General features: G+C 44.5%; 1 protein-coding gene across 3 annotated transcripts in view; it reads right to left on the bottom strand.

The window, feature by feature from the left end:
- Positions 1-1549: 1549 nt before the first annotated feature.
- Positions 1550-13480, bottom strand: part of LOC140496302 (meckelin-like) — a 169864-nt gene continuing 157933 nt past the window's right edge. For all 3 annotated transcript variants that reach the window (XM_072595887.1, XM_072595886.1, XM_072595885.1), the window contains 3 exons: positions 13209-13311; positions 9334-9476; positions 1550-5065 (listed from right to left, as the gene is read on the bottom strand). In XM_072595887.1, coding sequence (XP_072451988.1) covers positions 4985-5065; positions 9334-9476; positions 13209-13311 — 327 coding nt within the window. In that variant the 3' untranslated portion in view covers positions 1550-4984. The remainder of the gene's footprint in view (positions 5066-9333; positions 9477-13208; positions 13312-13480) is intronic.

The following is a 13480-nucleotide window of genomic DNA, read 5'->3' as shown; positions in this document are numbered from 1 at the left end:
ACCAGAAGTGTTTTTACAATGGATCATTTGTTTCATGGTCACCATTGCTGAGGCTGAGTTTATAATTCAGACATCTTCTTATAAAAAGCAATTGAATTTTAAATTTCACCAGCTAAATTTCACTCCATGTCCCTGGAGTGCTGCCCTGGGACTCTAGATTACTAGGACAGTAACATGATCACCACAGCACCAGTGGTTAAGCTCGCCATCACTCATTGCTCTTGAATGTGTGTGTCTGGGGCTCCAGCAACTTCCATTTCCACACTATCATCTTCCTGAAGTCTGCCCTTGTTTTTCTCAGAGCTTCCTCTGAGGTGGCATGGTGGCTCAGCAGTTACCACCACTTCCTCACAGTGCCAGGGATCTAGGTTCGATTCTAGGCTCAGGTGACTGTGTGGAGTTTGCACATTCTCTCAATTTCTTGTGCTGTTTCCTCTGGGTGCTCTGGTTTCTTCCCATAGTCCAAAGATGTGCAGGTTAGGTGGATCAGCCATGGGATTATCAATTGCAGTTTTAAAATTAACAGTCGCTCTATGTGCAAACCTCTACCGTCTTTTGTGAATAGGGTTTTCCTAATTTCATTCCTGAAAGATCTGGTGCTAATTTTTAGATGATGCCCCTAAGTTTCCCCAAATGACAGGAAGAGCTTCTCTGGAGTTATTCCATCTGTTTCCCTCAATATCTTGAAAACTTCACTCAATCAACCTTTAACCTTTGCAATTCCAGGGAAATACAAGCAATTAGGGATGTAGGCTAAGTGGATCAGCCACGGGATATGCAGGGATAGGGTAGCTGGGTAGGATGCTCTTCAGAGGGCTGGTGTGGACTAGATGGACTGAATGACCCGCTTCCACACTGTAGGGATTCTGTGATTATTTGTGATGTGATTCAGCCTTAGCTGAGATGACCTTCCCATGGGTGATCTGTCCTATTGACACAATTCATGTAGCCACAGACACAACCTCGTCGAAAAAATTATGTATTTGTGACACCGCAAACTGTTAGGGGACAGTTAGTCCTTGTCCAGGGCTGCAGTTTTATATGTTGGCCTTGAACAGTCTGGTATGATACCAAATCTTCAAATGGTAACAGAGGCAGAATTGGAGAGAGAGAGAGATGGGTTAGCAACTTCCAAAAGCCAGGTTGCCAGTTTATCAACCTTGTCCCACATTAAGGCCACTTTTGAATACTTTGTGTGGGTAGTGGTGACTGACTGTAACTAAGTGGCAGGTATCCTATTAAGATCAATGTCCTAGAGCTAACTAGAATTTTCCAATCAGCTGGATGGCCCCTCAGCTAATGCATAGACATGACTGCACCAATACACTGGCCTTGGACGGAGTGCAAAAGCAGATTTCACTGAATAATACTGGGAGTCTAAGGGTCATGGATTGAGGAGAGGTCAGATGGACTGAGCTTGTATTTCCCTGGAAATATTGAGGGAAACAGATGGAATAACTCCGGAGAAGCTCTTCCTGTCATTTGGGGAAACTTAGGGGCATCATCTAAAAATTAGCACCAGATCTTTCAGGAATGAAATTAGGAAAACCCTATTCACAAAAGACGGTAGAGGTTTGCACAAAGAGCAACTGGTGATAGAGCAACTGTTAATTTTAAAACTGCAATTGATAAGTTTGTTGTCATCCAGGTGTATTAAGAGGTGTGTGGTGGGTATGGAATGAGCTCGTAGATCATGTTGAATGGAAGAACAAGCTGATGGGGCTGTATGGCCTCCTATTCCTATGTTCCTACATATCTCTTATATTCACTTCTAATGCATCTCCATGGCAAAGTATCTAGCCCTCTTCTTCATGATTTATCACACTTCCAAGATGGCCCTGAAATGAGATTTTCTTTTAGATTAGACTTCCCACAGTGCGGAAACGGGCCCTTCGGCCCAACAAGTCCACACTGACCCTCTGACGAGTAACCAACCCAGACCCATTCACCTACTCTCTACTAATGCACCTAACACTATGGGCAATTTAGCACGGCCAATTCACCTGACCTGCACATCTTTGGACTGTGGGAGGAAAGCGGAGCACCCGGAGGAAACCCACGCAGACACAGGGAGCATGTGCAAACTCCACACAGACAGTTATCCGAGGCTGGAATCGAATCCGGGTTCCTGGTGTTGCAAGGCAGCAGTGCTAACTGCTAAGTCACCATGCCGCCCTAAATCTCGCAGATGGAAGATTCATTTGCTGCTGCAACCAGAAGAAAGATCAAAGGGATATGAAAGCAATCTTGTGCTTCCTTTTAAATTTTTTGCTGAACGTTTGCATTTATTTGTGATTCAGAAATATTGGGATGGGGGTCAAAAATGTTGCATTGACAGTCAACATTAATCCAATTGGACGACAAAGTCAGTTCTGCTTCCAATTGGTTGTGGGAAGCGCTGGAGAAAGGACCAATGGCAGGAATGTGGGGTGTTGGATGACCACAACCAGAAGGTCATGTGATGAACCTCCAGGAATGTACCCAATCAGCGTTAGCAACTCAAGTGCCAACCCAAGCTGACCCTGCTCCCTCCTAGGAGGTCTGGAGGCCTTGACCACCCAATGTGCAGTGAAGCTTCTGCCATTCAGTTCAAAGTTAAAAATCACTCAATACCAGGTTATAGTCCAACAGGTTAAATTGGAAGCACACTAGCTTTCGGAACGACACTCCTTCATCAGGTGATGGTGGAGGGCTCCATTCTAACACGGAATTTATAGCAAACATTTACAGTGTGATGTAACTGAAATTATACATTGAAAAATTGATTGCCTGTTGAGCCTTTCAACTGTTAGAATACAGTGATAGTTTCACTTCTTTCATGTGTAAATCACAAAACCTTTTTTTTAAAAAGTTGCATTCTCGGGTTAGCTGTTAACAATGGTGATAGCTAGACAATATGTCGAAGGTGTTGGCCCCCTGTGTTCTCTGTCTATGACCTGATGTTTAGATTGATTCTAATCTAAAAAGTGAGATAACAGAGTTTTACATAAATTCATGCAGTTTTTGAGCTCAGAGTTCTACATGAATGTATGCAGTTTTTGAGCAAAGTACAATGGAACTCTGCAAGTACAAATTCACCCCACAAAATATATGTGTGCATGTGGGTCTTTTGTGTGTCTGTCTATCTGGGTTGGGGGTTGTGAGTGTGAGAAAGTGTATGTGTGTGTGTAGTGAGTGCAGAGTGTCTTAAGTCTGTGAGGGGGTGCATGTGGGAGTGTGGGCATGTGTGTGTCTGTAAGGGTGTGTGTGGGTGTCTGTGTGCGCGTCTGCGTGTATGTGTGTCCGTGTGTAGAGGAGTGCCTGTGTGTATGCGTGCATGAGTGTCTGTGTGTAGGAGTATCTGTGTGTGTGTATAGTGCAATGGTAGTCACCTGTAATGTGACATGAACCCAAGGTCCCGGCTGAGGCCCTCCCTATGGATACCGAACTTAGCTATCAGCCTCTGCTCGGCCACTTTTCTCTGCTGCCTGTCCCAAAGTCCACCCTGGAGGATGGTCACCCGAAGGTCCGAGGCTGAATGTCCTGCACCACTGAAGTGTTCCCCAACTGGGAGGGAACCCTCCTGTCTGTTGATTGTTTTGCGGTGCCCATTCATCCGTTGTCGTAGCCTTTGCTCGGTTTCCCCAATGTACCATGTCTCCGGGCATCCTTGCCTGCAATGTATAAGATAGACAACATTGGCTGAGTCACATGAGTACCTGCCATGTACAAAGTGGGAGGCGTCCCCACGCGTAATGGTGGTATCTATGTCCACACTCTGACACGTCTTGCAGTGTCTACCGTGACAGGGTTGTATGGAGCTGTCCTGAGAGCCAGGAAGCTTGCTATGAACAACAATCTGTTTGAGGTTTAGCGGTTGTTTAAAGGCAAGTAGTGGAGGTGTGGGGAAGGTCTTGGTGAGGTGCTCATCCTCATTGATAATGTGTTGCAGGTCACGAAGAACATGGCGTAATTTTTCAGCCCCTGGGAAGGACTGAACAATGAAGGGTGCCCTGTCGGTTGCAGCTCGTGTCTGTTTCCTGAGGAGGTCACTACTGTTCCTTGCTGTGGCACGTCGGAACTGGCGGTCGATGAGTTGAGCATCGTACCCTGTTCTTGTGAGGGCATCCTTGAGTACTTCCAGGTGTCCATCACGTTCCTCCTCATCTGAGCAGATCCGGTGTAGGGCTTGTCCATAGGGGGTGGCTTTTTTAATATGTTTTGGGTGGAAGCTGGAGAAGTGTAGCATTGTGAGGTTGTCTGTGGGTTTGCGGTAGAGTGTGGTGCTGAGGTGTCCATCCTTGATGGACAACAAGGCTCAACAGACAATCAATTTTTCAATGTATAATTTCAGTTACATCACACTGTAAATGTTTGCTATAAATTCTGTTAGGATTGAGCCCTCCACTATCACCTGATGAAGGAGCATCTCTCCGAAAGCTAGTGTGTTTCCAATTAAACCTGTTGGACTATAACCTGGTGTTGTGTGATTTTTAACTTTGTACATCCCAGTCCAAAACCGGCATCTCCAAATCCTGGCCATTCAGTTCCCCAGGATCAATAGAGGGACAGAGGACAGTTATATAATCTTCCAACCTACACTCACCAACGTGATGAGGAACCTTCGCAAAGTAACAATGATTTTTCAGTAACTCCTGGAGTATCAACTCAGGCTTGCTTTTAGCAATCTCAAAGTAAATGCTGCCTTCAAAGGTATTAGAAAACCCAGTTTGATTCAGACAGCAAATTGCCTGCCGGCATTTTCTCTTCTCCCACTACATTTCCCTTAAGCCACTTCCCTCAATGCTGACAGCAATGTTTACTCTGAGAGGTTCTGGTTTTACCGACTGTCACTTTGTACCTTGTCATTCAATCACACCTTTGGTATTAAACATAGCAGCTGATACGTCAGCTCACTAGTCTCCAAATAAAAGCTCACTGGTGAGAGCAGAATTGGGATTAAAATGTTTCGATCCATATAACAGTCCTTCAGAGTAATGGCACTCTAGATAAGGAATCTTTCATCTACCAGTGTCTTCGCAGCCAAGTTCCTTCTTGAGATCGTGTTCCTTATTGATTCCAGAATCTGATTACATAAGAAACAGAGAAAAAAAAAATCCATGTTGGTTTAAAATGGACTTGTAATGAGTTCTGAACCGCCTGAATGGAACAAGTTTTATTTGCAAAATGAAAAATTTGCATTTGTATAGCACCTGTCATACCTTCAGGGTTTTCCAAAGCTCTTTACAGCCAATGAGGTGTTTGTGAAGTGCTACTCATGAACCTCTCAAGACAAGTGCTACTGCATCTACCTATCACTTTCCCAGCTCTCTGTCCCACCTCCTCACCCCCCACTCTCCTATTTATCTTGCAGTCCCCTTCACCCAACCCCTACCCCCATCAAACCTCCACCCCCCCCCACACATTCCTGATGAAGGGCTAATGCCTGAACCGTCGACTCCCTCTGCTCCTCAGATGCTGCCTGACCTGCTGTGCTTTTCCAGTGCCATACTTTTCAACGCTACTCATGAAATGTAAAGCGACCAGTTTTGTTCACAGTAAGTTTCCACAGACATCAGTGAAGTGATCAATAGATAATTTGTTTTAATGAGGTTGTTCAAAGGATTAATACTCAAAGAGTCATGGACTCATTCAGCACGGACACAGACCCTTTGGTCCAACTCGTCTGATCAAGTTTCCCAAATTAAATTAGTCCCATTTGCCTGTGTTTGGCCCATATCTCTCGAAACCTTTCCCATTCATGTACCTGTCCAAACATCTTTTAAATGTTGTAACTGTACCTGCATCTACCTTTTGCAGCTCATTCTAAAAATGATCCTTCTGTGTGAAAAAGTTGCCCCTCACCTTTCTACTCTCACCTTAAAATTATGCCCTCTAGTTTTGAACATCTCACAGCGCCAGAGACCCGGGTTCGATTCCCGCCTCAGGCGACTGACTGTGTGGAGTTTGCACATTCTCCCCGTGTCTGCGTGGGTTTCCTCCCAAAGTCCAAAGATGTGCAGGTCAGGTGAATTGGCCATGCTAAATTGCCCATAGTGTTAGGTATGGGGCAAATGTAGGGGTATGGGTGGGTTGTGCTTCGACGGGTCGGTGTGGACTTGTTGGGCCGAAGGGCCTGTTTCCACACTGTAAGTAATCTAATCTAATCTAATCTAACCCTAGGCAAAAGACCTATGCTATTTGCCTTATCTATGTCCCCTCATGATTTTATAAACCTCAACTTCCTACAATCCAGTGAATGAAGCCCCAGGTGAAAGTGAGGTCTGCAGATGCTGGAGATCAGAGTCGAGTGTGTGGTTTTGGAAAAGCACAGCAGGTCAGGCAGGATCCCAGGAGCAGGAGAATCAACATTTTGAGCATAAGCCCTTTGTCAGAAATTCTCAGGAATTGACACCCGAAACGTCGATTCTCCTGCTCCTCGGATGCTGCCTGACCTGCTGTGATTTCCAGCACCACACTCTCAACTCTGAACACAGTCCCAGCCTATCCAGCCTCTCCTTATATCTCAAAACTTCCAGTCCCGGTAACATCCTTGTAAATCTTTGCTGCGCCCTCTCCAATTTAATAATGTCCTTCCTATTTCAGGGTGACCAGAACTGGACACGGTACTCCAAATGTGGCCTCACCAATGTCCCTTACAACCTTAACATGACATCCCAACTCCGATACTCAAAGGCATCTGATCCAATTTAAAAACATATCTGCTTAGCAAGGAGAATGCCCATAATTTTCCTTTGAATAGTGCCACAGGATATTTGAATGTCCGTCTGAGAAGGCAGATGGAGTTTCAGTTTATCATCCTATTTGAAGGGATCCACCAATACTGGGTTTGTCTGCTAAGATTTTGTGATCAAGCCTCTGGCATAAGATTTGAAGACACAAATTTCTGCCTCAAGGTGGCACCCATAGAAAGACAATACTCTTGGTCTCTTTGAACTTCTAAATAATATTTACAGAGCCTTCTTAGGGAAGCAAAACATTCATTTCATTTTACAAAGCATCTTCCTGTGGCTTCATCTTGCCATGAGGCCGCATGAGCCAGCAAGATCATGTGACACTGCATCACTTCCTGTCATGATGCACACTGTTTCTCACTGATGAATCACACCATAAGGCGTAACCACTAGCGATAGCAGCCTGTGTCAAATATGCCTGTAATCAGATGGATCTCTGCCTTGATTATATGAGGGCTTTCATTTTAATAATCCTGTTCGCTGAGTCACTCTAAACTAAAACCGATAAAAACCGTGAGAAACAGGTATCTTGAGGTGTAGGTGAGGCAGCTCTACCTATGTAGCAGCGATAGAGTGTACGTGCATTGGAAACTGGGAACACAAACGTCACATCGGTGCAACCTTGTTTCAATTATTCCATGCACAATATTGGCCTGACTTCTGCTGTGACATCAGAAGTAACTTTTGTGTCAAGACTAGATGAGGGTGTTGGCCTCTGTCTCAATAGACAATAGGTGCAGGAGTAGGCCATTCTGCCCTTTGAGCCTGCACCACCATTCAATATGATCATGGCTAATCATCCTTAATCAATATCCTGTTCCTGCCTTATCTCCATTTCCCTTGATTCCACTATCCTTGAGAGCTCTATCCAACTCTTTCTTAAATGAATCCAGAGACTGGGCCTCCACTGCCCTCTGGGGCAGAGCATTCCACACAGCCACCACTCTCTGGGTGAAGAAGTTTCTCCTCATCTCTGTCCTAAATGGTCTACCCCGTATTTTTAAGCTGTGTCCTCTGGTTCAGCATTCACCCATCAGCGGAAACATGTTTCCTGCCACCAGAGTGTCTAATCCTTTAATAATCTTATATGTCTCAATCAGATCCCCTCTCAGTCTTCTACACTCAAGGGTATAGAAGCCCAGTTGCTCCAGTCTTTCAGTGTAAGGTAGTCCTGCCATTCCAGGAATTGACCTCGTGAACCTACACTGCACTCCCTCAATAGCCAGAATGTCCTTCCTCAAATTTGGAGGCCAGAACTGCACACAATACTCCAGGTGTGGTCTCACCAGGGCCCTGTACAGCTGAAGAAGAACCTCTTTGCTTCTATACTCAATCCCTCTTGTTATGAAGGCCAGCGTGCTATTAGCCTTCTTCACTACCTGCTGTACCTGCATGCTTACCTTCATTGACTGGTGCACAAGAACACCCAGATCTCTTTTTACTGCCCCTTTACCTAAATTGATTCCATTTAGGTAGTAATCTGCCTTCCTGTTCTTGCCACCAAAGTGGATAACCATACATTTATCCACATTAAACTGCATCTGCCACGCATCTGACCACTCACCTAACCTGTCCAGGTCACCCTGTAATCTCCTAACATCTTCCTCACATTTCACCCTGCCACCCAGCTTAGTATCATCAGCAAATTTGCTAATGTTATTACTAATACCATCTTCTATATCAAGGGGGGGGGCATAGGAATACTAAGTGGAGAAAGTTAACTTTAATTTGTTCAGAGTCATGTGTGTTCAGTATTGAGAATCTCACCTCAGGACAGATTGACTTTGGAGACTTAAACACCTCAATCTGATCATGCAGTGCACGCTCACCAGATGACACCAAAAAACCTGGAGGGTAATGGGTTGCCTAAGCTTCGTTTTCAAATTTTGGAGTCGAGCTGACTGAGGGTGTGGTCAGATAAAGGTGTTTAAACTGTTTAAAGGATTTAAGGAGGGAGAGGTGGAAAAATCACTGTTCAATTTGGTGAGGGAATTTCAAAGTCACACAAACGTCATCTTAAAATTAGTGAGGCTATTTAAGGGTGAAAGTACAAAGTATATTTTCATTAAAAGAGTGGTAGAAATTTAAAACCTTCTTCTTCATAAGGGTTTGGATGGAGGGCTGTATGGAACTTTCGAGTCTTAGCTAGATCGATCTTTGGTAAGAGCACAGAGAGACCTGCAGCAAAGGTGTGAAAGATACAATGCAGTCACCTTGTGACTGAAAGGCATAGCAGTCCTGAATGAGCTACTCATGTCCCTACACTCCTCTTTCATCATCACATTTAAAACAAAACCTTTGTACAAAAGGCAGGTACCAATCAGGACCAGAGTGATACCCTGAATGATGGTGGAGGGTCAAACGTCTGAGATTTTTTCATGCCTCAAATTGGCGTTTTCAATCTGTTTTTCACCTTTCCCTGGTGGTTTTGGGTGAGGTGGGGAATATGTATTGTGTCCTGTGGGGAATAGTACTGTGGAGACAAGCTAGGTGGAGTCAAACACCTTGTCTTCACTGTTAGTGTTGTATGTCTATTGTACACAGCACAAATCCAAGCTCCTTACATAAATCGGATTAGCGTCCAATTGCTGTCACTTACCTTCTGTACAAGGTAAGTGATGATTGTTGCCAACACAAAGTCCTGGATACCCAGATCCACGACAGAGAAAAGGAGAATATCAAACAGCAGCAGGACTAACTCATGGCCGTAATAAAGAACATTGCTGAAGAGGGTCCGGTCATCTGAAAACAATAAGATTGGAAAATGATTGAGCTTCGTGTACCGAGTTCTAAACTCTCACATTAAGTGTTGTCTTACAGCTGTAAAAACAGAACAGGAAAGCTGTACAAATAGACAGACATGCTCACAAACACCATGAGGCATGGCCTCCAGCCCAAAGATGGGTCAAGGCAAACAGACTGTTTCAGTTTGACATGAAGATGGTGGTTCCAGATACAGAATGTCTGGTGAGACACCTGAAGCAAATCAGCACACATTGAAGAGACAGTCAGGCAGACTTTGACCTGGAAACAATGATTAGCTTTAGTAAGACACCACAGGTCACAGTAAAATCCACCTGCATCATGGGAGGGAAAACCAGATTGAATTTCGGACTGGGTCAGAAAAGGCGATCTGAGGGCTAAGGTCCTAATGTTTAGTCAAAGAGATGGATTTTGAGGAATGTCTTAAAGGAGCAGAGAGTGGAGAGATTTAGGGAAGAACATTGAAGAGAATATGAAATATCGTTGAAGATGTCATTTTCTTTCATAATTTTGTGAGAAGGCAGAGGGACTACAAAACATTATGTATCCCCCACAATGGACAGGGTTTAAAAATTACAACACGTGAATGACGTTCCCAGTCCTGACACAGGGAATCATGATCAGCATTCCCTCTAATTTCCTTTCCAGCTGTACAGGTCTCTGAGGTCTGCATGTGGCAATGACTTCTGGCAGAAATCAATGCCACAATTGCCATGCCAACGCCTATATCCGTGCACAGAAACCTGGAGCAGCTGGGTCAAAGTTGAAGGTCCTCTGCCTGCACACCACTATGTGATTAGTTGTCAGGTCACTGAACAGTTTGGGCTATGAGCGAGACAATGGGCAGCAAAAGTGGCTTAGTGGTTAGTACTGCTGCCTCACAGCACCAGGGACCTGGGTTCAATTCCACTGCAGGTGACTGTCTGTGTGGTGTTTGCACATTCTCCGTGTGTCTGCGTGGGTTTCCTCTGGGTGCTCCAGTTTCCTCCCACAGGCCAAAGATGTGCAGGTTAGGTAGATTAGCCACGCTAAATCGTCCAGTAGTGTTCAAGGATGTGTAGGCTAGCACAAAGTAAATTGAGGCATTCAGGGACTGTGAATGTGTCTGGGTGGGATATTCTTTGCAGGGTTAGTGTGGTGTCAATGGGCTGAATGGCCTCTTTCTGAATGGTAGGGATTCTATCAGACCCGAAGAAATACTAGAGGGCCTGACGCTGTCAAAACAATGCTTTCAGTTCTCTGCAGTAAGCCACTTTAAACCTGAAGAAAATCAGTTTATCTTTTCTTCATTACATGCTATATAGAGTGATGGTGAATTGGATAAATCAGAGTTCTTTCAGGAGTGAAGCAGTGCCTCTTGTAAACTGGTGGAAGCATCTGGAAAAAGAAATGTTGAGGAGAAACTTGCAAATCATCGAGAAACAATGCAACAGACCTTGTGACGGTGGAACTATTTTTTCAGTTTTACGCCCACCTATGCTTTTCATTCTCAAGTTTACATCTGTCTGCCTGCATGTTTAAATCAGAGTTTATAAAGGGTTTAGACATTTAGATTAAATTAGATCAGATTCCCTACAGTGTGGAAACAGGTCCTTTGGCCCAACAAATCCACACCAACCCTCCGAAGAGCAACCCACCCAGACCTTTTCCCCTACGTTCGCCCCAGACTAATGCACCTAATACTACGGGCAATTTAGCATGGCCAATTCACCTGACCTGCACATCTTTGGACTGTGGGAGGAAACCGGAGCGCCCGGAGGAAACCCACGCAGACACGGGGAGAATGTGCAAACTCCACACAGACAGTTGCCCGAGGCTGGAAATGAACCTGGGACCCTGGCGCAGTGAGGCAGCAGTGTTAACCACTGAGCCACCGTAACATTTATTTCGCTTACTCTGCTATTTATAATTGTGCAAGTGTAGCTGAAACCTAACTACCTGTAATAAACAGCACTTCTTGTTTAGTACAGAACCCTGGTATGTGTTTTCCATCAACTTCACACTGAAACGCAGGGAGTTTGGGAATACTGCATATTTTGTTTAAAAATTTTAACCTTTGTGATGACCCTGGGGCTTGATTTCCAGCCCACCACCCTACTAAGGTGTGACAAAGTGCCTTGGTGCATGGTTTTAGTCTGACTTGGGGAGAGGGTAGAGAGGAATTTTCCAGGGTCTACTTTTCCTTCATCAGGTTTGCTTTCTGCCTGCCCCAGCAGGTTGCAAGAGAAAGAGGAATTTTAGGAGGGGGCAAACATTTCAGCAACAACGCTCCAGTCATCAGGGTGTGGGCCAAGTTTGGTCCCAAATTCACTTTTCTCCTGGTGTTTTGTTTTGGATTAACTTTAAAAGAAGGTCAAGTGTTGCATAATACACAGCAATTGAAAAGGGAGGAGAGTGTGAACATTTTTTCACTGGAGTGTAGGAGGTTGAGAGGTGTCCTTACGGAGATTTATAAAATCATGAGGGGTTCAGATAAGGTGAATGGCAGGTGTCTTTTCCCTAGGATGGGGGATTTCAAGAGTAGGGGACATTTTAAGCTGAGAGGGGAAAGATTTAAACAAGACATGAGGAGCAATTTTTTTTTACACTGAGAGTGATTCATGTGTGGAATGAACTTCCAGAGGAAGTGGTGGACGTGGGTAAAGTTACAACATTTGGATAAGTACATGAAGAAGAAATGTTTGGAGGGATATGGGCCAAGTGCAGGCAGGTGGGAGTGGGTTTGTTTGGGATTACGGTTGGCATGGACTGGTTCGACCGAAGGGTCTGTTTCCGTGCCGTATGAGTCAAGAACAGCAAAATGACAAAAAAAATGATTTCCTATTCAAGACGCTTCACTGAACGTCTGGCGAAGAGACTAGTGAAGAATACAATGATAGTTCGAGGAAGGTGGGGGGGATGTTATATTTCAAGTTCTGCAGCTGCACGCAAAAAGACTCCTGACAATGGAACAATAGTGAAAGGCAGCTCCAGTAATTCAATGGAATATTTTTAATTTTCCACCCAAGTTTTGATCTGCTTCCCCTCGGCACTGGTATTACAACTCACTCATGGAGTTCAGGTTGCTCTGACAAAATGCATTGGTACATGTGTGATGTTGGCTGGAGCTAAAGACAGCAATAGTGGAGATTCTACCTGTCTTTCCATCAGATGGACAATGTCTATGGGCACGTGGCTGACCGGGTGTCTCCCTTGCTTTTATCTTGTTGGAAGGATTTGCAGGTTGATAACTGATCTGCTTGGCTGCCAATATTTCTTAGCCATTGAGTCCTGATGCAGGACCATGACCCCAGGGCGATCTAACTCACAAGGCACACATATTATCTGCTGCTGTGCCACAAGATGTCCTCTCCCCACTGGGACAGTCTACAAAATTCTAATGTTGCGACATGCAAATGAGCCTTTTTGTTATGAAACTTGAGATAATGGATGCAAAAAAAATTCCCCGCAGATTACACCAAAATAGCAACAAATATTTCACAGAATCTGATTACAGCTGTGTCAGTTCAGGCAATGAGCTACATTTAGATTTGACAGAGTGGCTATTGCGGTGAGTAATCCCTCCTAATCATGAACTTTGTATGACTGCTTCAGGGATGCTCTTCAGCCAAATTAAACATGCAGCAAATGCTGCCGACGTGTGTTAAACCTGGTTGCTACAAAGCTGAACAGAGACATTCTCGAAAACACTGGCAAACTTGCTGCTCTTACCATTGTAAAAGAAACTCCGGTCATCTGAGCGTTGAAACTCAAAGTCCAGAATTCTCTCCAGGAAGAGCTTTTCCTTGACCACGTAGTCCATGTCTTTATAGGCCTGCATAAGGAACACTCTGTAAGATTATTGATGGAGAGAATAGTCTGCATATAAACAGATGGTAAACATTCACGGGGTACTTCATCCTAACTAGACATCACAAACTGCTTGACACCAAATGACTTATCTTTGAAGTCCAATGCACAGTCAGGTCTTGTAAATCCTGAAT

The sequence above is a fragment of the Chiloscyllium punctatum genome, chromosome 26 (assembly GCF_047496795.1).
Source record: "Chiloscyllium punctatum isolate Juve2018m chromosome 26, sChiPun1.3, whole genome shotgun sequence".
NCBI classification, from domain to species: domain Eukaryota; kingdom Metazoa; phylum Chordata; class Chondrichthyes; order Orectolobiformes; family Hemiscylliidae; genus Chiloscyllium; species Chiloscyllium punctatum.
The sequence above is the reverse complement of the archived record's forward strand: the minus strand, read 5'-3'. Positions and strand labels throughout refer to the sequence as shown.